The following is a 26,798-nucleotide window of genomic DNA, read 5'->3' on the forward strand; positions in this document are numbered from 1 at the left end:
CCGTCCGGTCATCCCTAGCCAAAACCGAACCATTTGGATCTCAAGCTAGCCAAACCTGCCAACTTGCTTCGGTTTGGGCGGTTTCAACGGCTTATGAAGACCTCTAGTTTCAGTATATATAACATATAACGGTCAATAAGCTTGTTTAGAATAAAAATAATGTATTTATTATTATTTTCATAAAAATAGTGGTTAAAATATGGTAGAAGTGACGTTCAAGGTGTGAAAATGTTCAGATGGATACTTTTATATCATTAAAAATGATATAAAATTGTAGGGTGAGGTTCGGCTACAAAGTCAATTTTTCCTACAAAGTGTACAAAGTCATAGAACACCACAATTTCAGCCATAAAACACACTCAAAACTCACAAATAACAGAGTGAAGATCACTAAAACACAATATCCAAACCCTAACATTACATAAAAACTTCAAACACACCATCGTAGAACTATGAATATAAAACACAACATGATAATCAACATAAGACACACTAATTTTAGTCATTCGATAATCAAAGCCTTATCATCCAAACCACAACACAAAACCCACAGATATGGCGTTTTAGTAATCTTCACTTTGTTATTTGTGGGTTTTAAGTGTGTTTTATGATTGACATTATGGTGTTTTATGACTTTTTACATTTTGTAGGAAAAATAAACTTTGTAGCCAACTCCCATCCTAAAATTGTATTTAAATTAGTTAGAAATGTACAAGAGTAATGTTTCACGTTAGCAAAAGAGTCTATGTAACATTCAAGCAACAAAACAATCGTATTATGTAGCTTTCCTATATGTAACGAATGCGCAATGACCAACCCTTATTATTGATTTTTATGGCATTAAAGGGGAAATACAAAAGGGTAAATTTGAAGCATTAAATAGAATTAAGATTAAATAAATCAAATACAACGTTAGAATTGAACAAAGAATATGAGATCTAAGTAGAGATAACACATTGAATTTGCCTAACTACTGATCAGGTATAGCCCGATCTCGTTTGTAGGCTTATTCCCGCATCTCCGTTATGATGATGATGACGCCGACGACGATCCTTCGTGAAAAACAGACCTTATCGAAATCACGCTTTCCTAATTCTTATTTATGTTCTTCTCCAAAAATGTGCCCGCGATGACTTAAACCGTGTAGTGTTGTTGGATGGTTTCAATATCCAGACCCTTGAGCTTCACCACCGACTCGACATGCCCTTTGAGGGTATGAAGCTCCCTCAACCTATAACAAACAACAAATATAGATATTAATTTAGTGTAGTATGGGCCAGTCTGTCACGTTAGGTAACGGGTCAAAACATGTGATCTATACATTTAGTCAAAACGAGCTAGGGTAGGTTAAGTTGACTTTTCAACAACATTTTGAATCATGTATTTATAAACAGTGTTGTAAGAAATGCTAGGCGCTAGTCCGCTGGTGGGGTACCAACTAGCGATTAATCGAGATTAATCGGATTTGGATTTTATATGTAATTTTCAATTTTATATGTATATACACATTTTTAGATGTATTTTTTTAAGTAGACATATTCTAACACCATCTTCGACCCATATTTTCAAGTAGATATTATTAACTGTCGGAATTTACAGATTTTGGTCAAGAATCTGGCTGGAATCGCTAGACTGCCACCGATTTTGGCCAATTAGGACTGAAATTGACCATTGTTGACCGCCTACTAATTAATTGGTTGATTAGATGAAAGTTACTCGGTGAACCTCCGACTAGCAATTAATCAACGGCTAATCGGAGGCTTGTCGAGATTTCTACAACCATGTTTATAAACAAGACAGTTGACCCATCAAGAAACAAGACTTACCTAGCAACCTCCGCCCGCCTCCTTGCTTGTTCTGCAAGTTCCGACAACTCTCTGTAGTCGCTCTTATCGCTGAAAATGTCGTTTGCATTCGGTGCTTGGAGGCCATGCAAGGTGCGTTGGGCCGAGGCCCATTGGGCTTCCCTCTCGCCCCGTCCATAGTCCTTTTTAGTGGTGAAAGCAGTCTAGACGTACACAAAAGTTGCGTGTTAATAAATAATAACTAACATAACGATCAATTTAGTTTAAAAATATTAACGATGATTAACGAAACGGGCTTACCTTATTTTGGAGCATGTTGTCCCATGCCTTGCCACTCAAGGCGAACCGGATGATGAATTTGAAGACGTCTAATGGGAAATAGAAGAGTATGCTATAGAGCCAAATCACACCGGCCCAACCCCAGCCGATTCCATGGACTCTTGCGAAGTCCCAGTTTGCGTAGACAGCGATTAATGTAGCGATCTTCATTAAATAAAGATTTGTTAGAATTCTTTATGTAAAAATATTTTATGTTCGTTTTGAAAAAGGTGTGTCGGGTCAGCCCAATAAGAATAAACTCACCAGCTGTGCTATAAAAAAGGCGGTGAGCAGTAAAAGACCGGGGCGTTCAACGAAAGACCAGCTTCTTGATCTTGTAACAAAAATGAGTGCCTGACTTATGATGCTGACTTGTAGGTAAAGAGCTGACATAAGCTCGTATTCATTGTCTTTAATCGGCTTCACACCAAATTTCTCCTGAGAATACAGTCATTAATGAATATCGTTAGTTAATAACTGAACGATACTGTGTAGAGGTTGCAATTCCAACCCACTGACATATGAATGGGTCGATATAGGTTACGTTTTTTAGAGTTAAGTGCCATTTACGTCCCTGTGGTTTGTCCACTTTGCCATTTCAGACCAAATTTCCAAATTGTACCATTTTCCTCCCTGACATTCTCGAAACATGCCATTTCAGTCCGAAAAAACTAACCCCAGTTAAAAAAAAACTCATAACTCAGTTAGCTCAGGGATGAAAGTGACATTTTACTCTAGATTTTTTTTTTATTTTTTTAAACTTCTTCTTATTCTTATTATTATTGTTAAACTTTTTTTTTTAAAATCTAAAGTAAATCATAAAGTTCAGCTAAAAAGGAAACGGGTCAAACATGTCAACTGAACACGTTTTGAGCCATTTGATCAAATCTTGTTTTGGCCCGTTACCAACCCGCTCCACCAGCCCATTTACTTATGGATGGGTCAAAATGGGTTGAAAAGGGTCAAACTGGCCTACGCGAATCCGTTTTGACCCATTTCAACCCCCTCCATATGACCATTACCCAACCCGCTCATCTCACTAACTGTGAACCAACTAAACAATCAACGGTTTATCTTACCGTAAAGAAGTCAGATTCCTTTGCTAGCCAGAAGAAAACTACAGTCATAACAGCTAAATAAGTGCCAAGAACAATCCCAGTGGCAAAGATTTCGTTCAACTTCCATGAATCCGGCAGAGGTGAAGGTTTGACTTTATCCTTTGATATAGTCATAATGGTTCCATCATTAAGGATCGCGATAATCAAAACCATAAAAGGCGAGAAGTCAAACTTCCATATAAGTGCAATTAACATGAACCCGAGCACAATACGGATGGTGATAGAGACGGCATAAATTGTGTAGTTTTTCATCCTTTGAAAGATGGCGCGACTGGTCAAAACCGCACTGACGATTACACTGAGTCCAGGCTCGGTCAACACGATATCGGATGCACCACGGGCTGCATCCGTTGCATCAGCCACTGCGATACCAATGTCGGCCCGTTTTAATGCGGGTGCATCGTTCACACCGTCTCCTGTCATTCCACATATATGCTTTCTCTCTTGTAGTTTCTTCACAATTTCATATTTGTGTTCTGAAAAAAAAAAAGAGTAAGGTTTAACAGTAGATGATGAAAGCTATTAAAGATAAACATACTTTCACCTTTTCTACCAATCATAGCTACATACTTTCATGTTTCTACCAATTTTTTTATATAACTATGGTTGCTATAATTGACAAAATAAAAAAATATGTTACTTGTTTAATATTAATTCAAAAGACTTGACTATTGTTGGTAAAAGAGTTGATGTATGTTGCTATTTTGCACAATTATCCCTAATTTTAAATATATTAACCCTGAACTATTTATAAAAATTCCAAAACACATGAATGTAAAGTTGTTTGTGGGTATGTCAAACCCGACCCAACCCATTTAACTAGGGGTGTGAATTTCCAACGCGACTTGAAAACACGACACCAACCTAACACAAAATTCACGGGTTTGGGTTTAGTCTAAACGAGTTCGGGTCAGTTTCAGGTTGAAGTTGTGAACCTGTTTAGCTAAACGGGTCGTGTTCAGGTCAACCCGGTCGGATTGGCGGGTTGACCGTTTAACCCATTTATATTATATTATACCTTTTTTACAATATGTTTTATATCATAAATTACATTGGGTGTGTATTTTATGCCATAATTATAACTTAAAAAGAGAAATTGACATACGATTTCATAACTTAAATGTATTTGTGTTATATACATTAGTATTTTTCTTTATTAAATTTTGATTTTAATATATTAAGTTGCAGAAAAAATTAAAAATAATAAAAATCGGGTTGAACGGGTCGTGTTTGGGTTCAAATGTATGACACGATTTTTGGGTTCGGGTAGGGTCAACCTGCGAACACGACCCATTTAGCACCCCTACATTCAACTCGCACTAAAAACGCTCATGTTTTGACCTATTACCGGGCCCGTTTGTTTTAACTTTTAACATCCCTATCTAATAGGAGTGAGTGTGAATCATTTACCAGGGAAGACTCCAGCAAAACCATCAGCTTTCTCAATAAGCTCCTCAATTGGTATATCTGCAATTGATGGATCTTTATTTTGGCCCAGAAGTGAAGAAGAAGGATACATGTTTGTTCCCATTCCAAGCCTTCGGCCCGTTTCCTTGCCAATGGCTAACTGATCACCCGTGATCATTTTCACATTGACTCCAAGGTGTAGAGCCCGTCGAATGGTTTCAGCACTGTCATGCCTTGGTGGGTCAAACAGTGGCAGTAAACCCACAAACACCCATGGGCCTCCCGCGCTCTCCTTTGTTTTCTCCGGTACCGCCTATATAATATTAGTAATAATTAGTTTCCAGGTTAAAAAACTGAAATATAAAAAGTTAAAAACTCACTTGTTGGCAAACAGCTAGAGAACGAAGACCACGTTCGGCAAACTTATCGATTATGGAAAACACTTTCTTCTTATCCTCCTCCTTTTGGTCGCATAGCTCCACAATCTGAGATATTTTGAGATATCATGTACATATAAACTGAAATAGGATTATTATGAATGGGTTGACTTGAGATCTGTGTTATCTTTAACGGGTCAAATAAAAATTAGCTAAAAGGAAAATGGGTCAGGTATGCCGAAAGTCTGACTATTATTAGAATAATACAGAAGAAATTCCTTTTTTTTCTTAGAGGGGGGGTTGTTTCGGGTCAACTTATGCGTTTAAAGCTATACCAAATAGTTATTTGTTTTGACCCGTTAGCCAGCACATTTAGTTACACTATAGAGGGGTAAGGAGTTTATTGTACCTGCTCGGGTGCACCTTTGCTCACTCTATGCCAATTTCCATTTTGATCTATGTATGTTATAGCTGTTCTTTTGTCCACTGGGTTAAAGGGGAGAAAATGCACCTCAGTGATCCCTGCTCGTGCCTGCATAAAGAAAAGAAATATTCAAGGCATTTTGTTATATTTATATTTATTATTATTATTATTATTATTATTATTATTATTATTATTATTATTATTATTATCATTATTACTATTATTATTGTTATTATTATTATTATTATTATTAACTTATCATTATTTTTATTGTTGTTATGTCATTACCTCTTTTGGATCTGAAAGCATGCCTACAATACAAGCATCTATTGCATCTTGATTTTCCACTCTTGAAGCCCTTGCTCCCAATAGAACCACTTGATCCTTATCAGCATCCTTTACAAAAACCTGAAGAAGAAAGGAGTTTATTTCAGTTGTTCAATGTCAATCAGAGGTAGCATTCTCGACCCGTTTATTTTTTAACCATACTTGAAACATTAACTATTTAAAAATAAAGTTGAAAAAGTGTTTGCGGGTCAACCCTGATTGTTTCGTCCCGTTTTAAACAAACGCGGAGGTTAAAACTTAAAACTGACCTCAATGAGAGTTTTGTCAACTGTGAGTTTGTTGAGGGTGAGAGTGCCAGTTTTGTCACTACACAAAACATCCATCCCAGCCATTTCTTCAATGGCTGTCATTCTCTTGGTGATTGCACCTTGTTCCGACAACTTGTGGGACCCGATGGCCATGGTGACTGACAAAACAGTTGGCATGGCAATCGGGATTCCTCCAATGAGAAGAACCAGTAAATTGTCAATTCCGTTTCTATACGTTCGTTTCTGAATCGGGTACATCACCACTATTTCGATTATGAGCCCGATCGCGATGGAGCATATGCAGAAGTTTCCAATGGAGGTCAACACCTAACGGACAGTCCATCAGATATTGTTAACATGATGGTAGTTATTAGTTAAGAATGAATGCTTTAAAATGCACAAACCAGCACCATTCCTAGGCCCAATACTAGGACCTGTTAAGCCCGTTGTCGGGTTCTAAAGCCCGGTCCAGTAAGCCCAGTATGTAAAAACTAAAATACAATGTGATTGTAATTTTCTGATTTTCTTATACTATTTAATCATTTTTTAGTGAAACTCTTTTAAAATGTAACAAAAAATGAGAATTTATATACTTTTATGTCTTATATAACTAATATGAGATAATTTAAAAAAACAAATAAATTTCAAAAGTTTAATTACTATAAGAGTAAAAGTCTTATTATACCTTCCTTTGATTTAAGCCATGGTGTAATTATAATTTAAAAGTATAAATATGCTAGGAGTTAGTTAGATATTAAAATAAAAATAGAATCAGGCAGGTTAGGATTGTTAGGCCCATATTAGTGACACTAATATGTTGGGCCTAATCTTTGTGACATTACTACACTTAATAGAGGTGGGCAAAATAACCGAAACCGGTTATTAACAGGAACTGCAACTAGTTAATAACCGGTTTTTAACCGATGTATTGGTTAACCGGGAAAAAACCAAAAAAATGATTTCTTTTTTTGTTGAAAATAACCGGTTAAAGTGAATAACCGAACCAGTTAAAGTAATAACCCGTTAAAGCAATAATCGGTTAAGCAAAAATTAGAAAATAACCGCCTTAACCGGTTAACCGAACTAGTTAGGGAAATTAACCGCTTTGTGCACCTCTGCTACACTAGTACCTTTTGGAAATGGCCGACTTGGTTTGTACTATCGACTAAATGAGCAGCCTTCCCGAAGAACGTGTGGACCCCAGTAGCTATAACAACCGCTTCAATTTCACCTTGTTTACATGTCGAGCCCGAATACACACTGGCACCTGGATGCTTGGTCACTGGTAATGATTCACCAGTCAATGCAGATTGGTCAATCTTTAACGGATCACCTTCTAGAAGGCGCGCATCAGCTGGAATAATGTCTCCCAATTTAACACTGATTACATCTCCGGGTACTAAAATGGCTGCGTCTTGTTCGTCCCATTTTCCGTCCCTTATGACCTTTGTTTTTGGTGCAAGACCTGCCATTAAAGCGGCTGCAGCGTTGCCTGCGTTGTTTTCCTCTATGAAACTGATGGTCGAGTTGATTATCAGCAATGTTGTGATTCCAACAAAGTCTTGCCAATCTGGAGGCTTTCCCTGATATCAAGTTATCTATATCAGTACGTGTATGTAGTGTATATATTATAGATGTATAATATATATGAATGATAGCTGTTCTCTACAAATACCATAGCATCAAGATAACACCAAATACTACAGTTTTTTTATGTCACATGGTTTTTTGTAAAGTGGTTATCTGATCATTAGCATCCAGTTTGGGTTAATCTACTTTTGACTATGATAAATTATAACGAATAATAATCAATTTAATACTAGCTACAATAACACTGATTGGTAATTAGTCCATTACTATCTTTAAATACCAAACTAGCAACAAAATCACATCTACACGTTATTTTATCCGATTAAATGATCCTCTCAAAACGTGTATCCTGAGTTCCTGACTAGCCTCAACAAGTTTGATGGGGTTGATAACTCGATACGTTTACGCGATTTTGTATATAAATTGTTTTTTTATTCAAGTAAGAAAAATACCCCTCCATTGGCCAAGACAATGGCCATAATTGCGGCAGCCTCCATGACCCATGAGAGCGGATTCCACATGAACCCTAAGAACTTGAGAAATTTACTCTCCTGTTTCAAGTATATCAATAAGATCTCATCAGTTTCATAAACATGAGTATAACAAAATTATATTAGAAATCAAAAACAATTTGCAGTTATTGATTTACCTTCTTCTCTTCCAGCTTGTTCGGGCCGAATGCATTAAGCCTCCTGTTCCCTTCTTCAGTTGTCAATCCCTGTCTTGTACATTTCAAGGTTTCAAATACCTCGTCAACCGGAACAGTCTCCTGTACGTACCAATCAAAACAAAGTTAAAAACCACCAAATCAATTAGTAAAAAACTACAATTCTCATACATCCTCCATTCAAATTCGTAAGCGTTATAATCTAATCATGAAAACAAAATTCCAACGTTCATAGTCAACTGATCAGTTGACTGTAATAATATAACAAAAGTTTTAGATGATATTAGATTAAAAAACTACAATTCTCCTAAGACCTTCATTCAAATTCGTAAGCGCATGTAAACAAAGTTCAGACGTTCATAGTCAATTAAACAGTTGTCTGTAATAATCTAACAAAAGTTTTAGATTATGTTTATTCAAAAAACTAAAATTCTCCTAAATCCCCCAATCAAACTCATAAGTGTTATAATTGAATCATGAAAACAAAATTCCAATGCTTATAGTCAATTAAACATTGTCTGTAATACGTAAGCGTTATAATCGAATCATGAAAAACAAGTTCCGTTTCTTACAGTCAATTGAACAGTCATCTATAATAATCTAACAAAAATTTCAGATTATGTTCGGTTAAAAAAAAACTACAATGTTCCTAAATAGTACATTCATAATCGTTATAGTCGAATCATGAAAAACATATTCAGATGCTTACAGTCAACTGAACAGTAGTCGGTAATAACCTAACAATAGTTTCAAACTATCGAACAATTTGAATCCATAGTCCATAGATGATAGATCCTCATGCAAAACACAACGAACCGAAACTACAAACCTACAATTCTTCTAACTCATCGATTCAATCAAATCATAAACACAAAATTTCGATCTCAATCGAATAATCATCTGTAATACTCTAACAAAAGTTTCAAATCATCAAACTATCGAAACTAATCAATAGATCTACATGCAAAACACAACAATTTAAACTCCAAATCGGCGAATCTCCTAACGCATCTATAGATCAACCTACTCATCATCAAACAGACGACAACTCATAATCTATCGAACAACAACAGGTTACGAAATTAATCCTACATGCAAATTCGTAAGCGCGTTATATACGAATCATGAAAACAAAATACCAATGCTTACAGTCAATCAAACAGTCTGTCAGTAATAACCTAACATAACAATAGTTTCAAATCATCAAACGGTTTGAACTAATCAACAGATCTACATGCAAAACACAACAATTTAACTACAAATCTACGAATCTCCTAACGCATCGATAGATCAATCAAATCGTTATCAAACAGACGATGAATCATAATAATGTATCGAACAACAACAGGTTACGAAATGAATCATAAAGGTTAGGGAAAAAGGAAGGAGATCGTACGAGATCGACGTTCTCCTTCTTGAGTTCCTCCCAACTGATGCCAGAATCCGCCATTGTTGAGGTCGGTGTGTGAGTGCGAGTGGAATGTGAAGTGCATGGAGAGCTAACTATAACAATGGAGGAAGGGAGAGAAAGTGAAGAATGAGAGTGAAACTAGGAAGGAAGTTGGAGCTTTTTCTGCTGTACGTACATTTGTATCATTTTCCGTTTATTTGGTTATTTATATTTTATTCAAATTATTTCACATGTGTTTTAGGTGCCCTAACTTAATTCTAAACAACATGTTACACATAAGGAATTTTTTTTTTATGAGAGTTTAAACAAATGGAAGAAAAAAAAACTAAAAGAGTTGATTTAGTTATAGTTTGATGTGGGCTTCAAATTTATGGGATTTATGTTGTTTATTTGGTTATACTTTGGTGTTGTTTGTTTTTTTTTTTTTTCAATAACAGCTTTCTAGCCTTTTTTTGTTTGCGCGGCGCGACCTTTTGTTTTACAGATTTTTTTTCTCAAAAGAGATTTCATTTAAACACTTCAAACCTATTCTCACAAAACACACATACAACCCTTAGTAAGTATGCCTCGTGTACACATGTTATAAACTTGTATTATAATTATAGCATGTATTTATTTTTTAATAGTTAGTAATAGACCAGGCAATATAAATAGTATAGTTTTTTACTTTTCATAAATCAACCATTAGACCTTTGTGCTATGAAATTTAAACAATTTATATAAATATAACTAGGTTTTAAGAAATTCGCGGTGTTGCGGCAATATAAATATAACCAGGAAATGACCAAACCACCCTCACGTACCAAGCACATAGGGTGTTTTAACTGAGAAATTTAACAGAGATTAGGTCAAGGGACCAACCGAGTTCATTTTTTACAACTTTTGGGACGACACGTATGATTAGTAAACCACTAGGACCAAGTATGAAATTAAATTTATAGTTTTATATATATCACTTTTTGCAAAGTACAGGGACCAACCAAGCATTTAACTCCAAGAAATACCAATGAGTATATATACATATATACACACACATACACCCACAGGATTAGGATCAAGAGTGAACAACTTCTTGAGAGTGAACTGAGTGAACTAATCTTGGCCCTTGATCATTTTTTTAGATTAAAAGAGTAAGACTGACATTAGCCAATTATGTTTAATTCAAATCCCTTAATTTTCTCATCTCTTAACCCCCTCTCTCTCTTTCTCTCTCATTTTTAATTATTTATCCATTACTGAAATTGTAATTATTTTTGGGCATTATTTTTTTTTTGAATATGTGATGAAGTTATTTATTTTTGCATACATGTGATATGTTTGATTTTCATTAATTTCATAATTTTTATATGAATCTACTCGTGTGCATGCCTAATATACTATATGTTGTTAATATACACATATGTAACCATTTTTGAATATAATTATAAAAGACTGTACACATGTGTATAAACTAACAACTGTGTATCTTGTATAAACTGATAGTTAGCAACACTGTACACATCTCTATAAACTAACAGTTGTGTATATTGTACAAATTGATACTAGCGAGACTGTACACATGTGTATACACTAAAACCTATGTATCTTGTATATACGGAAACTAGCGAGATTTTAGAGATTTTGATTATATTGTTTAATAAATGCAATTTACAAAAGACACAAATACCCTTCTGTCATTTATTTTAAAGGGGAATTACAACATTATAATTACAATCTTGTCATTGTTTAAAAATCTCTAGATGATGTAATCCAATTGCCCAGATTAGTTCACACAGTTCACTCTCAACCAAGTGTTCACTCTAGAACCCTACCCTACACCCACATACATATATACATAAATATAAATTAAATTTATAGTTTTATATATATCACTTTGTAAGATTTTGATCAACTATATACAAATTTACAGCTATATTTATACGTACCAGCCTAATCACGCCAATAAAAAATCTAACAGCAAAACTAAAAGTTAAACCAAACCCTAAAGGACAGTTTGTTATCTCCTCAATGTCTCATGTTGTTACCTTAAGTCGATCGTCTTCTGCTCTCAACGTCATTGTCCATGCAATATGAACATCGCTTCATCGAACACAACATTGATATTTATAAGAAAAATATTATGCCATGATATGTGCCTGTTTTTTAAAACATAAAAACTTAAGACCCGGCATTATCACCATCTCTTTTCGCAAATTTAAATCGCGCGACACAGTTTTCAAAAGCGCTCGACGCTCGCTCGGAATATTCACTGCTCGGAAAATGCTCGTTTGATTTGAGGCTCGGTTTTAAATGAGCCGCTCTGCTCGGTTCGGTTTGTAAACGAGCCAAGCATAAGCAATGGTCCCCTCGGTTCGACTCGGCTCGTAAACAGCCCTATCGGGAACACCGCAACCCCTCCGTCTCCCGTTGAAATTTCCAGTGAGCTCATGGTCAGATCGTATTAAAAACAACATAGAGAATTCACCAAATTTTAAAGAATATATAGTAAAAAGTCGAAAAAAATTACACATGTCCATAAATTTTCATCAGTAGTTGATTGTTTTGTTCAGAAGTTGCTTGCAAGATTTAGTTTATCAAACCACCTGTTTAACAATTACTCATTTACCATTTGCAAGATAATACTCATTTGGATCTTCTTCATCAGAATCAAATTCAACCTGCACACAAGTTGTAATTACAATAAGGAAAATATTTTAGGAATCCAACTCAAAATCATAAATAACCCTTTTGAGGGGAATAGATTTTTTTTTTTTTTATTATTTTTTTTTTTTTTTACATTTTCATCTCTGAACCACCCTCCATGGCAGTCGCGCTTCCAACCCGCTTCTATAAACTTGAGTTCTCTTTCCCTACACTCTCGATAATCCAATGACAGCCGGTCAACATTATTACCAGTTGCCTCCGTTGGACCAAAGCTCGAATTCTCAGGGATCGGGCATTGAGAAACGCTGTTAACTGTAGTACCTTGTTCAGGATGACTATGGTGAAGTAGATCAAAAGTGGCCTTTCGAGTTTTTTCAGTCAATGGTTTGCTAGCTAAGTTTGCCTGCTTTGTAGGTGTGTTACCAGTTTTGCTCGTGGAAGTAGATTCTAGCGACAACGCTATTCGCTTATTCATCTCATTTTGTCTTTCTTCTTCGTTTTGTTTGAGCCTACTTTCTGCAGCAAGATGGCGTCTTGATTTCATATGCATCTGCAAATTCATTTTTCAAAGACTTGAGGCAGCGCTACATGTACATGTTCGCCAAAATTGGTCAAATGTAGTGTACGAAGGAGGATGACTTGTAAAATTCTAGGATTGTTCATGAGCCGAGCCGAGCCAGGCCAAGCTCAGGCTCGGCTCGATTATAAACCAAGCTGGCTCGGCTCGGATCAGATTTGAAACCGAGCTGAAAATCTAAGCTCAGGCTCGGCTCAGCTCGGCTTGGTTTGGCTCGATTTTAAAAAGGAAAACTAATACCTAGCCCTTAAAATTCAGTAGTCTAAAATATTATTCAAGAGTTCAAAACAACATATCAGAATAAGTGCAACCTAATACATTACAAGCCAAAATCAAGTTCAACAACAAACAATAAGTTTTGAATTTCAACGAAATACAATATTAGTTCATTAGCATGGTAATCAACCTTCAAATATGCCATAAATATCAAATTACACTCCTAAATACATGTAAATAATAATAAGTTTTTGTAATATATTATAAGGGTGACGTTCTAGAGTGAACACTGATGTATTTGTGAACTGAGTGAGCAAATCCTAACCATTGATTTACATCATCAAATCGTAAAATACATTAGTGTATTTTCATCATCAAATCCTGGCCATTGATTTACACTTATGTATTGATAATCAAGGGCTAGGATTAGTTCACTAGTGTTCACAATCAAGGAGGTTGTTCACTAATGAACCTAACCCCGTATTATAATAACGTATAGAAATATAAAATATATTACAAGTAAAATAATCCAAGCTAAGCCGAGCCGAGCTACCAAGCGAGCCAAACCGAGCTAATCCGGCTCATTACGAGCCGGGCCGAGCTGGGCCCACTTTCTAACCGAGCCATATAGTGTGAGCTTTTTCCGAGCGAGCTCCGAGCCACGAGCTTTTTGGACAACCCTATGTAAAACCGACCAAAAGGATGAAGAGATTATGGTTAATTTGGTTTGTAAAAACTTTTTATGGCAATTTAATCAGGAACATGTAATAGTCCACGATCTAATCGATTATTAAACAACTTAAAAATAACATAAAAAAATTAGGGTTTACACATTGCTAAGCCTAACGTAAGGAAGAAGGCCCAAATCCACATGAACAAAATTAAATTTCATCAAGCCAACTGTATCTAGATATATGGCATAAGATAGTATAGGTGTAGTGGAAGTGTACATATCTAGATTACACAGAGCATAAAGAGGTAGTAGTTAATTTGAGAAAACATACGGAAAGGATTACAGGAGTATCAAAGACGGGAGTATGAGGGCAAAGGAGACAAGCATATTTGCCGCTAGAAAGCTTCCTGTAGGAGGAAGACTGATCGCCGGCGGCGTCCAACAGGAGGTCATCGACTCTTCTCTTCCGATAGTGAGCTTCTCTTCCCCAACTGTCTCCCCCAAACACGCTCATTGATCTTTTCTATCCATCTACGTTGGATCCACATAATTAACCTTTTGAGTAAAATATAGTCATGACCTGACCCGACCCAATCCGATATGAACCGGATATATTTTTATATACGTTTGGGCTAAAATCTTTAAAAATATTTCGCACCTTCATAGAAAAATTTTTGGGTCTGCCACTAGTCATGAGTTTAAGATACTTTTGCCACTTTTAGTCTAAAAAATGAAATAATTTTTTGTATCTGAGTCTAACGTTTTATTTTTTGTTACCATTTTCATCCGGGTGGTAAACTAGGTTAGAATTTTCTGTTAAATTCATTCTTTTTTGTCAGTTTTCTCATTTAAATGAAGGATATAATCGTCATTTTATGTCATAATATATTTTAATTAAATGAGGAAAACGACAAAAAAGGAGAAGTTAACAGAAAATTCTAACCCAGTTTAATAATTGGATAAAAATAACAACAAAAATGAAATCTCATTAACCCATATACAAAAAGTTTTTTTTTTTTTTCTTTTTTTACTAAAGTGGCAAAAATGTTCTAAACTCACAGACCACTTTGTCATTTAACTCTAACCCTTTTTTTTCCTTTGAGTTGGCCTGTTATGAACCAGTTTAGCCCATCATGGCCCAATGAAACAACTCGTTCAATGAGCCCAAGAAGAAAGCAGACCCGTTGGATTGTGAAGAAATCATCGTAGAATTTTGAACATATACATTTATAACTTGATGATGTCATTCGGCAATAGTTTTGGTAAGTGATTGGCCCTTTTGACGGTCATTTTGACTTTTGTGTTTTTTTTTTTCCTTTTTTTCGTATAATAGTTATTTATAGGTGATGGCAATTTATAATTTTATCCCAGGTGTAAAATTATGATTTCGTCCTCGATTCAAAATAAAATTTTGCCTTTGCCCCTTGCTTAAATTTACGATTTCGCCCTCAGTTAAAAAATACAGTTTTGCCCCAGTTCAAAATAAAAATATGGTTTTGCCCTCAGCTAGAGTCCTGCCAAATTACGATTTGGTTCCCAGATTAAAATTATGATTTTGCCCCCAGCTAAAAATTACGATTTTGCCCGCAGCTAAAATATTACGATTTTGCCCCCATTTCAAAATAAAAAAAAATGCTTTTGCCCTCAGTTCAAAATATTATTTTACCTCCATTTTAAAATTACGATTTTTCTTCCGCTAAAATTTGCAATCTTGCCATCGTTGTTTTCCTTTGGCAAAACCATGGTAGTGTTTTCTTTTACTTTGTTGAGTTAATTTTGTTTTTATTCATGCCAAATAGCTGCCTAACACTCGCTAATTGGTCCTGACAAATTATTGTTTTGCCCCCAACTCTAAGTTACACGCTTGTCATCGTTTTAGTTAATTTTTTTTTTATCATAACTATGGTACTGTTTTTCTTTAACTGGTTAACTTAATGTGTCTTTTTTGATATCGTGTTATAGGTAGCATATATAACTAACCGACATAAAGACGTACATGTTATTAACATAAGAAATACTCGGTTTAGCGCCCCGCAACGCGGGCGGCGCATAACTCTAGCTGCCTAACACTGGCTCATTAGTCCTGAAAAATTACAGTTTTGCCCTAAGCGAAAAAGTACGGTCTTATCATCGTTTTTTTCATAGCAAAATTATAATAGTCTTTTTTTAATTGATTGAGAATTATTCGACTATTGTCCCGCAACGCGGGCGGGACATCTACTAGTATAAAACAAAAGACACTGAAGGAATAGGTTATGAAGATTGTTAAGAAAATGTGATTGTTCTTCTTCCCACCTTACACCAATAAAAAATCGTGAACTTAAAAAAGAATTAAGAGAAGATTATCTGCATATTTGAATTTTATAATGAAAAAATAAGCCTTATAGAGCCACAAGAGTTCAATTCTCTGGTTGAACTACAAAAGTCCTTCTAGAAGATATTAACCATATCTATACAACCTGATAAAGTATAACATATGGGCAAAGTTGTAATTAACTATCTACTTTAAGACGTTTAGCATTAATTTTGTTGCGTATGGTACAAATAGTTTATGCAATAGTTCCTAATTTGGCTCCACTTATTATTGATATTTAATAAGACTTCACTACATTAAGTATTATTTTATCTATAAAACTGTAAATGAAGATTTAAATTTACATCTATTATTTAATTTTTATAACCAAATACTACTTGAATTAAGATCTGTCTTATTTAAATACTTAACTATATAATTACTAAATATGTAGCTATAATAATACCCATATATAATCAACGTTTAAGGTAAATCGAGTTAGATTACGGTCTAAAGAGTCACAGTGACATTTACCGCATCATGCAGGCTAACCCACTAGTTTGGATAAAAATAGCACATCCAAATTCCAAACACCCCAACACCAATCTGGGCCAAACATTCATCTTCCGGCCCATAGCCCATTGGGCCTAAACCAAACCTCACGGTCCAGATCTGGTACCCCACTCTTCCCAATTTCCGATCCAGTAAAAGTAAACTTTCATCACCACTGTCTTCCCTCCCTCCCCTAGGGTTTCAGTTCTTCACCTCCAACGGTTACTGTGAACTGTTAACTTTCATCACCTGCATTTTTTTCACAAATCTGTTGAGGTATTTGCTGAATAATTTCACATTTTCATACTAGATCCGATACAATAGCCACAAAGGTGTTAAATAGTTTCAGATTTTTACGCTCCGTTTGCAAATTTAGGTATTCGTTATCCTGTTGATGCTAACGACGGTTCTACCGCCGTTAACCGCCACCGGAAGCTGCTACTTGACGCCGATGATACTCTTTTAACAACGGCGTTAGGGTTTAGCGTCTCAGTAGTGCGTCATACTCTTTCAATACGGTAAAATTTCACTCAGTTGAACTTTAGGTTGAACTATAGTACTTAGTTTCTGGCTGTACTGAACCGAACTTTTAGCATAAATTGAAGTTAGTATCATATTCTGGAAGTTAGGTTTACTGTGTGTGTAGCTTTTTTCATGTTGTGTATCTATTAATTAATCACTGGTGTGTGTTTTTATTTGTGATATTCTGTCATAATTTTATTGTTCTTCTTATACTTTCTTTTTTGTACCTGCAAGTTTTTTTCACAAATTTATCTAGGTATTTGTTAAGTAATTATGCATTTTCATACTAGATCCATTATAATAGCCACAAAGTTGTTAAATAGTTTGAGGCGCTAGGGTTCAGCGTCTCAGTAGTGTGTCAATACGGTAAAATTTCGCTCAGTTGAACTCTAGGTTGAGCTATAGTACTTAGTTTCTGGCTGTACTGAACCAAACTTTTAGCATAAATTGAAGTTAGTATCATATTCTGGAAGTTAGGTTTACTGTGTAGCTTTTTTCATGTTGTGTATCTATTAATTAATCACCGGTGTGTGCTTTTATTTGTGATATTCTGTCATAATTTTATTGTTCTTCTGATACTTTCTTTTTTATACCTGCAAGTTTCTTTTTCACAAATTTATTTAGGTATTTGTTAAGTAATTTTGCATTTTCATACTAGATCCAATACAATAGCCACAAAGTTGTTAAATAGTTTGAGGTGTTAGGGTTCAGCGCATAGTTATCGATAGCGGCCATAGCGACCGCTATCGCGAATAGCGTGGCTAGGCGAGACATGGTCGCTATATGGTGTATAACGCTGAATAGCGTGAAAATAGCGGCCGGAAACCGGCAATTTCTGCCGGAAACCTGCAATTTCTGCTGGAAATCTGCCGGAAACTTGCTGGAAACTATGAAGAAGAAGAGAAGAGCGGCTGCGTTTTTTTATTTGTTGCTCCGGCCAGAAACCTGCAATTTCTGCCGGAAACTATGAAGAAGAAGAGAAGAGCGGCTGCCTTTTTTGTTTTTGTTGCGTCTGAGCCTTTCTAGGGTTAGATAACTTTATCGATTTTAAGATTTAACCCCTCTATTTTTCATTAGGTTACATTTAGTCATTACAACTTGTAAAATTTACATAAAAAGTGTAAAATTAGTTTGTGTATTTTAACATTTAACCCCCCCTATTTTCACTAGCTTACATTTGGTCCTTAAACTTATAAATTTATACATACAAGGTATAAAACTAATGTTATATATAAAAAAAGGTTATGTAGATAGCTATGTTTTATTTCTTAAATTTTTAACTACCTTATCGCTAAACACGAAATAGCGGGCGCTATTTCATCGCTATCGCTATGTAGCATATAGGTACGTTGTCGCTATTTGTCGCTATCGATAACTATGGTTCAGCGTCTCAGTAGTGCGTCAATACGGTAAAATTACACTCAGTTGAATTCTAGGTTGAGCAATAGTACTTAATTCCTGACTGTACTGACTTTTTGCACAACTTGAAATTATATTCTGGAAGTTAGGTTTACTGTGTAGCTTTTTTCGTGTTGTGTATTTTGTTAATTAGTTAATTACCTGTGTTTGTGTTTACTTGTGATATTCTGTCAAAATCTTATTTTTGTTCTTATATGTTCTTTCTAATGCTATTACATTGGATTTGGTGCTTTTGAATAATCTTACTGACTGAATAAGTAACACAGAGTACACATTAACTCAAAATGGCTGTGTATTTTTATAACTTTTCATACTAGATCCAATATGATAGTCGCAAAGTTTTTATATCCTTTTGGATCCTTTGATTCGTCTGCAAATTTAGGGTTTCGTTATTTTGTTGATGCTAACCACCGTTCTGCGCGGTAATTGTTACTCGACGGTGCTTTTTAACGGTGTTAGGGTTAACCATCTTAGTGCCTTAAACCTCAATATGGTAATTACGTACAGTTGAAATTTAGGTTGAGCAACAGCACTTAATTCATGACTGTACTGACTTTTAGCACAATTCGAAGTTAGTTTTATTTTTTCAGGTGTTGCTGGATTGAGTTAATTTTCTAGAAGTTAGGGTTACTATGTAGCTTTATTCGTGTTGTGTGTGTATTAATTACTTAATCACAGGTGTTTGTGTTTACTTGTGAGTTGTGATATTCTGTCAAAATAATTATCGTTGTTCTTATACCTTCTTTTATGTGCATCAGAATAGGTGCTTTTGAAGAATCTCACTGACTGAATAAGTACCACAGAGTACGCATTAACTGAAAATGGCTGTGTATTTAGACTCCTCAGACTCGTATCATAATCATCTTGTATCTCAGTTTAAGAAAAGAAAAGTAACTTCGGACGGTGATAATGGCTCGTTAGTGTGTTCACTCACGTGTTTACCTACTCTTCAAGCTTCTGATTATTTTATGGAACCTAGTTTGAGTGAGTTGATCTCAAGGGAACTCATGGATCCAGGTTACTGTGCTAGGGTTCAAAACTTTACGGTTGGTAGGTACGGATACGGAAACGTTAAGTTTTTTGGGGAAACCGATGTCAGATGGTTAGATTTAGACCAGATTGTTAAGTTCAGAAGGCACGAGATTGTTGTTTATGAAGATGAAACCGTCAAACCGTCGGTTGGTAAGGGGCTTAACAAAGCTGCCGAAGTAACTTTAATACTTCAAACAGATTCCTCAATTGAGAAGTTGAAATTAAGTGCAGAAAATCAAGGAGCTGAGTTCATTTCTTTTGACCTGAGCCAAAAAGAATGGAAGTTTTCTGTTCAACATTTTAGCAGATTTGGGTTGAGTGATGATGAGGAGGATGATGTCATGATGGATGATGCTGATGTCGATGTTAGAGAACGAGAACAGGTTACAATGAACGATAACGACGGTTCTGATCTTGACGAAGGCAGCCCGTTAACAGATTCTCGTTTACTTTCTCATTCGCTTCCTTCGCACCTCGGGCTCGATCCCGTTAGAATGAAGGAGATGAGGATGATGATGTTTTCTCCTGAAGAAGAAGAGGATGACGCCGAATTAGATAACTTAAACGGCACGTTTTCACACCATAGACCGTTACACGGTAACAAAACGGTGCAAAGATCCAGCCCGTTAACAATTCGGAAGACCCCACTAGCTTTACTCGAGTACAATCCCGGTAGTTTTGCTTCAAGTGATAATGGGTCTATTTTACTCTCTCAACAAAACAAAGGGGTTCCTTTGACAATAACAAAAGTTCAAGGGTTTAAACTGGAAATTAAGGAAACACCAGTAACAAAAAGCTATTCGAAGAACATAGTTGATGCTGGATTGTTGATGGGTAGGTCGTTCGGTATAGCATGGGGTCCAAACAACCTTCTTATTCACTGTGGTTCCGTTGGTGACAGTAATAAGAGTCCACATCTTTCTTCTACAATAAGTTTAGAAAAAGTTGCAACTGATAATGTCGTCAGAGATGAAAACAACAAAATACGTGAAGAACTTATTGGTTTATGCTTCGATTCTCCGTTAAGTTACCATAAAGAAATTAATTTTGAAACGAATGAATTCATAGTTGATTCATATAAGTTAAAGGCTCGAAAGCTTGTGTTTAACCGTTTGGATTTATCGCATGTATGCCGCCAATATATCGGGATTATCGAAAAGCAGTTAGAAGTACCAGGATTATCTTCTTCTGCTCGTGTGATGTTAATGCACCAAGTTTTTGTTTGGGAACTTATAAATGTTCTTTTTTCCTCAAAAGAAAGTTCTATAGAAGCTGACGTGGCAGCACTCCCGTTGATTCGAAGAGCAGAGTTCAGTGTTTTGTTACAAGAAAGTGTTTGTCACCGTGTACAAGAAGAAATAAGTTCGTTAAACGATTCAAAAGATTTACAACAGTTGTTTTTACTTTTAACTGGCCGACAAATCGATGCGGCCGTTGAATTGTCGGCATCTAGGGGAGATGTACGACTCGCTTGTCTGTTAACCCAAGCTGGTGGGTCCACCATTAACCGTATGGACATCGATCGACAACTCGACCTTTGGAAAACCAACAGTCTAGATTTCGGTTTTATTGAGAAGGATAGGATAAGGCTTTTCGAGTTGCTTGCAGGTAATATCCACGGGGCATTAGGTGAAATGGATATCGACTGGAAACGGTTTTTAGGATTGCTGATGTGGTATCATCTTCAACCTGCTTCCGATTTGACTTCTATATTTCAAACCTATCAACACCTTCTAGAAGATGGGCGGGCCCCGTATCCGGTTCCTGTCTACATAGATGAAAAACTGGTAATGGATAAAATAAGTTGGAGTCCTGGTAACCGTTTCGATCTTGCGTATTATTTAATGATTCTTCATAGTAACGAAGGGAGAGACGTTACTAATATTCACATGTTGAAGACTATGTTTAGTGCGTTTGCTTCAACTCACGATCCGCTTGATCATCATATGATATGGCATCAGCGTGCAGTGTTGGAAGCGGTTGGAACGTTTAGTTGTGATGATCTTCATGTTCTTGATATGGGATTTGTTTCACAGTTGTTAAACCTAGGACACTGTCATTGGGCTATCTATGTTGTGCTCCACATGTCACATCGTGATGATTATCCGTATCTGCAAGCTAGTGTCATTCGGGAAATCTTGTTTCAGTATTGTGAAACATGGAGTGCTCAAGAAAACCAACGACAGTTTATTGTGGATTTGGGAGTTCCTTCGGCTTGGTTGCATGAGGCCTTGGTGAGTTTTATCTATTTGAAGCAGATTCTAGTTGATAAAATTGTCAAACCGTTAATCTAACACTTTACTGTGATAGTGTTCAGTTTTTTTTTTTTTTTTGCTTTACTAGTAGTTAAAGGTGGTAAAATGGATGAGTTTGGGAAAATGGGTCAACTCATGTGAGTTTTGGTATGTGCCGGGGTGGGATTGTGGAATTTTTTGTCCAAATATCTATTCGTTTAACTATATGGTGACTTAATTATTACTGTAGAAACTATATTGTTAATTTGTTTATGCAAATCGGTGATATATCACCGATATATATCGGTTATCGGTCCCCATGTAAAATATTGGTTCCGATATTATCAGCGATATTGACCGATATATCACCGATTTTCCCGATATCAGTACCTTTCTTCTTAGTTCTACCATTCGTCTTTCTTCTTATTGCTGCTTAGTGCTATTAGTGTTTTAAGTCTTAATTTTTTTTTTTATTTTGCAAAACGACATTAAAGAGGTTATATCATGCATGCATCATTTGGGTGATGTTTGACCCATTTGACCCGTCAGAAGTCAGTTATATGAAAGGGATGGTTGTTAACAAACTTGTTCAAATCCCAACAAAAATTAGAAACTGGATAATGGATGCATTAAACAATAATTTGAACGGTCTTTTGTTATCAAATATTTCTGTATGCCTTATCCTTGAAATCTGTTTCCTGTATGAGGTTGTCTTATAACTTGTTTAAATTTTGCAGGCGGTATATCATGCTTATAGTGGAAATTCTTTCAAGGCTCTTGAACACTATCTTGGATGTGGTTTTTGGCAAAAAGCACATTCAACCTTCATAACTTCCGTTGCACATTCTCTTTTCATGTCAGGTATCGACTTTCCTGGATGTAGTTGTAAATATGTATCTAAAATTTAAATCTTTTTTCCTGATCTTTAAAACAAAATGGATATATCTTTTCGTTTAGAACTTGAATGTCATAGACCACCAATTATAAACTGAGTCGGCTCGGCTCGGATTTAAAACCGAGCTGAAAGTCTAAAAGCTCAAGTTGGCTCGGCTCGGATTGGGTAGACTCGATTTTTGTTTGTAAAATTATTACATAGCTTTCAAAACTCAATAGTCTAAACTCTAAAGTATCATTTAATAGTTCAAATACATATCCAAAATAAGTTCAACAAGCCAAAATCAAGTTCAACCAAATACAAAATAAGTTTCAAATTCCGACAAAATACAATGAAAGTTCATTAGCATCATTCTCAACCCCCAAATATGTCATAGATATCCAACTACACACGCTAGTAATAACCATTTTTTTTTATAATATATTATATGTATATAAAAATAAAATATATTAAAGGTAAAATAATCCGAGCCAAACTGAGCTAGGCTCACTTTTTAACCGAGCCGAGCTGGTTAGGCTCAGTTTCAAACCGAGCCACATCGAGCAAAGCTTTTTCCGAGCTAAATCCAAGCGAGCTCCGTGCCACGAGCTTTTTGGACAGCCCTAGCATCATGGTGTAATAGAATTTGGATTTATATCTTCTATAACAATTGACATAACACATATATTTGGTAGAGGTGGCAATTTTCACCCATTTACTTGTGAATTGGTTCGTTCGTGTTATGTTTTATTTCTAAAGCACGGTCATGTCAAGTTGTCAACCAATCCACCCCTTTCTGTTTCGACTTGTACAAAAAAAATCACCCGTCTTAAGCCAAACCTGTTTTGATTCATCACTCTACCTGCCCGACCGACTATGCCACCTCTAGGATTTAATAATAACTTCATTTTGTTTTCATGATGTAAAATTGAGTACGATACCATTAGATATTTGAAAGATTAATGTTAACTGTTGTCTAACTTTCTTCATGGCTCAGGCAAACAATCAGAGATATTGAGGCTGGCAACCTCTATGGAAGACCATAAATCCGAGATCGAAAACTGGGACTTGGGAGCTGGAATTTTTATAACTTTTTATTCACTTAAAAGCTCTTTGAAGGAAGATGATTCGATGACTGAACTGGTATGCAACTCACATGGCCGGTTATTAATTCAAAAACGTTTTTCCCCGATCATATACCTGCTGTTAGTAAATGCAGTTTTAGGACAATAAGCTTGACTAACAACATTATTTAGGGCTGCAAGCAAATTGAACGAACACGAACACGAACAAGATCTTGTTCATGTTCGTTTGTTAAGGAAATATATGTGTTCACAAACTCTTCATGAACACTAACCGAATGAGATCTTATGTTTGTGTTTGTTCGTTAAGGAAATGAAGGTGTTTGTGTTCATTTGTGCCCATTTGTTAAATTTAGGCAACGTACGCAAACGAACGTTCATGAGCACAAACGAACATTAACTAATTTTTCATGAAAACAAACTAACACAAACAAGCGTTCATGAACCGAATAATACACTGATACTTATTAAATATTTTATTTGTCAGAATTTTGAAGTATATAAATAAAATTAAAAATTAAAAACACTAATGAACTATCGAACACAAACGAACATAAATGAACGAACACAAACGAACTTCCCGCCGAACAGTTCATGAACTGTCCCGCTGAACGTTTGCAGTCCTAACTATATTATTCAGTTAATTCCATTACACAAAAATGTGACTTTCACCCTTTTGTTATTGTATATAAGATATTATTTTTATTTCATTGTTTGTAACATACTTCTATTTTTTATGAGTTAAATGCCATTTTAGTCCCTGTGGTTTAAGCTATTTTGCCAGTTTAGTCCAAAGGTTTTATTTTTCGCCTATGGGTCCAAAAAGGTTTCACTGTTGCCATTTTAGTCCACTGGGTTAACTTCATCCTTTTTTTCTGTTAACGAGAAGGGCATTTCGGTCAATTTTAATGGCCGAATTGTTCTTCTAGCTAACAGAATTATATATAAAATGACCGAATTGCCCTTCTCGTTAACAGAAAAAATGGATGCAGTTAACCCAGTGGACTAAAATTGCAACAGTGAAACCTTTTTGGACCCACAGGTGAAGAATGAAACCTTTGGACTAAACTGGCAAAATGGCCTAAACCACAGGGACTAAAATGGCATTTAACTCTTTTTTTATTGATGCATCTAAGTAACCTTCTGTAGCAGGTAAAAACAGTGACGTTTTTTATGATGTGGTTTGCCACATCACTGCTATTATCTGCTTTAGGTCACATATGATGGTCTAAAACTGAAAGTATGTAAATTGTACATATAGTGAAAGAAAACATTTTCGTGGAAAAGTGAATTAAAATGTATTTAATAAAGAGATTTAGAAGATTGTATGCATTGGCCCTACACACATTATCACTATGTTTATGTATGTTTACCGTTTTACTCTCGCAGGTGTCTCTCCAGGACAAGAATGACGCATGCAGAAAGTTTTTTAGTCGTTTGAAAGGATCTTTAGCATTTTGGGAAGGCCGCTTGCCTATTGATGCCAGGTGCTGAAACAATTTATTGCTAATTTTCCTATTTTACCCTTGTCAGTAAATTACAAAATGGTTAGTTATAGAGACCATGAGAAAGATATGTTAAAGATTCTTATTTTAGGCTAATATAGTAAAAGTGATATAACTAAATGAGCCAAAAACATAATTTACTCTTTAGGGTTTAATTTTAGGAGACTTTGTAAAATTCTAACCTTAACCTTCTCCACTTCTCCGTTTCAATTCTAAGTTCACTTTTTGTACTCCCTTGGGCTTTGGCCCAATTTTGTATCCTGTTTATGTAGGCAACTAGTTGATGTCCCGTCGCCCGCGTTGCGGGGCGATGGCCGAATAGTTCTCAATCATTTAAAAAAACACTACTATAATTTTTGTAGGAAAAAAACTAAAACGATGATAAAACCGTAATTTTGAGCTCATGGCAAAACTGTAATTTTTTATGACTAATGAGCGAGTGTTATGCAGCTCCTTTAAACAGAAAAAAAAATTAAATCGAGTCAACCAATTAAAACAAAAAACTTTTATAGTTTTGCTACAAAAATTAAAACGATGGGGAAAACGTAACTTTGAACTGAGGGGGAAATCATAATTTTGTTTCGGGGATAAAATCGTAAATTAAATGGACCAATGGGGTTGAGGGCAAAATCGTAACTTGGCTGTGTGATGGAAAAAACTAATGGCAAAACTGTAAATTTAAACGGCGCAAAATCATAATTTTGAACCGAGGGCAAAATTGAAATTTTTAGCTGGAGCAAAAGCGTAAATTTATTTTTAAATGGGGTAAAAACATAATTTTGAACAAATGGCAAAATCGTTATTATAAGAAAAAAACCTAATGGTAAAACTGTAAATTTAAACGGGGCAAAATCGTAATGTTGAACCGAGGGCAAAATTGAAAATTTTTAGCTGGGAGCAAAAGCGCAAAATTTATTTTTAAGTGAGGGTAAAAGCATAATTTTGAACTGATGGTAAAACCGTAATTTTAAAACGGGAAAAAATCGTAAATTTGTTGGGCCAGAAAGGGAGTGTCATGCATGACTATAAATATAAACGTGGTAAAATCGTAATTTAAAAAAAAAAAAAAAAAAAGAAAGAAAAAGTGGCGCATGTGACCGCCCAACCTTACCAATCGAATGAAAGTTCTATTGAATGTCATGATTTTTGTTATTGTAGATATAATGGAATGGAATAATTAGTTTGTACGTTTGGTTCACCTGGTGCCTTTGATGTTTCTATATGTTATATATATTGTTAACATTTGATGTTTTCAGTTTCAGCAACTATCACCATCAAGTTTCATTGATTTGATTCTTTATAATACAAAAAGGTTTAGACATTGTGAACTATGTTTCCATTAAAAATACATATGTATCCGTGCCTATTTTGTATACATTTTGTAAATTTTATTCCGAACCAAGTAGTGTCAAATTATGGTTTCTTTTTTTTAAAAAAAAAAAAGCTCTAATTAATACCATTTG

At 35.4% G+C, this 26,798-nt stretch overlaps 3 protein-coding genes across 8 annotated transcripts; 1 reads left to right on the forward strand and 2 right to left on the reverse strand.

The window, feature by feature from the left end:
- Positions 1-866: 866 nt before the first annotated feature.
- LOC110911454 (plasma membrane ATPase) lies at positions 867-9,870 on the reverse strand. The gene is made up of 14 exons (XM_022156077.2): positions 9,699-9,870; positions 8,285-8,404; positions 8,088-8,186; positions 7,176-7,628; positions 6,046-6,372; positions 5,738-5,857; positions 5,435-5,557; positions 5,029-5,133; positions 4,652-4,961; positions 3,203-3,717; positions 2,388-2,561; positions 2,106-2,288; positions 1,827-2,008; positions 867-1,231 (listed from the first exon to the last, which is right to left on the reverse strand). The coding sequence occupies exons 1-14, from the start codon at positions 9,750-9,752 to the stop codon at positions 1,135-1,137; spliced, it is 2,862 nt and encodes a 953-aa protein (XP_022011769.1). The 5' UTR covers positions 9,753-9,870; the 3' UTR covers positions 867-1,134.
- A 2,302-nt stretch (positions 9,871-12,172) lies between these two features.
- LOC110911464 (sodium channel modifier 1) lies at positions 12,173-14,366 on the reverse strand. 2 transcript variants are annotated; one of them, XM_035979128.1, is made up of 3 exons: positions 14,166-14,366; positions 12,490-12,906; positions 12,173-12,370 (listed from the first exon to the last, which is right to left on the reverse strand). In XM_035979128.1, the coding sequence occupies exons 1-3, from the start codon at positions 14,334-14,336 to the stop codon at positions 12,311-12,313; spliced, it is 648 nt and encodes a 215-aa protein (XP_035835021.1). In that variant the 5' UTR covers positions 14,337-14,366; the 3' UTR covers positions 12,173-12,310. The 2 variants fall into 2 exon arrangements, with proteins under 2 accessions (XP_035835021.1, XP_022011780.2); XM_022156088.2 differs by having other exon boundaries at positions 14,154-14,366.
- A 2,440-nt stretch (positions 14,367-16,806) lies between these two features.
- Positions 16,807-26,756, forward strand: LOC110911471 (nuclear pore complex protein NUP96). Of its 5 annotated transcripts, none has more exons than XM_022156100.2 (7): positions 16,807-16,943; positions 17,044-17,185; positions 19,367-21,874; positions 22,612-22,735; positions 23,746-23,891; positions 25,220-25,317; positions 26,592-26,756. In XM_022156100.2, exons 3-7 carry the CDS (start codon positions 19,430-19,432, stop codon positions 26,626-26,628), a joined length of 2,850 nt encoding a protein of 949 aa, XP_022011792.1. In that variant the 5' UTR covers positions 16,807-16,943; positions 17,044-17,185; positions 19,367-19,429; the 3' UTR covers positions 26,629-26,756. The 5 variants fall into 5 exon arrangements, with proteins under 5 accessions (XP_022011792.1, XP_022011804.1, XP_035835023.1 ...); XM_022156112.2 differs by having other exon boundaries at positions 19,372-21,874; XM_035979130.1 differs by lacking the exon at positions 26,592-26,756 and having other exon boundaries at positions 25,220-26,433.
- The last annotated feature ends 42 nt before the right edge of the window (positions 26,757-26,798 follow it).

This window comes from Helianthus annuus, chromosome 2 (assembly GCF_002127325.2).
Source record: "Helianthus annuus cultivar XRQ/B chromosome 2, HanXRQr2.0-SUNRISE, whole genome shotgun sequence".
Lineage (NCBI taxonomy): Eukaryota > Viridiplantae > Streptophyta > Magnoliopsida > Asterales > Asteraceae > Helianthus > Helianthus annuus.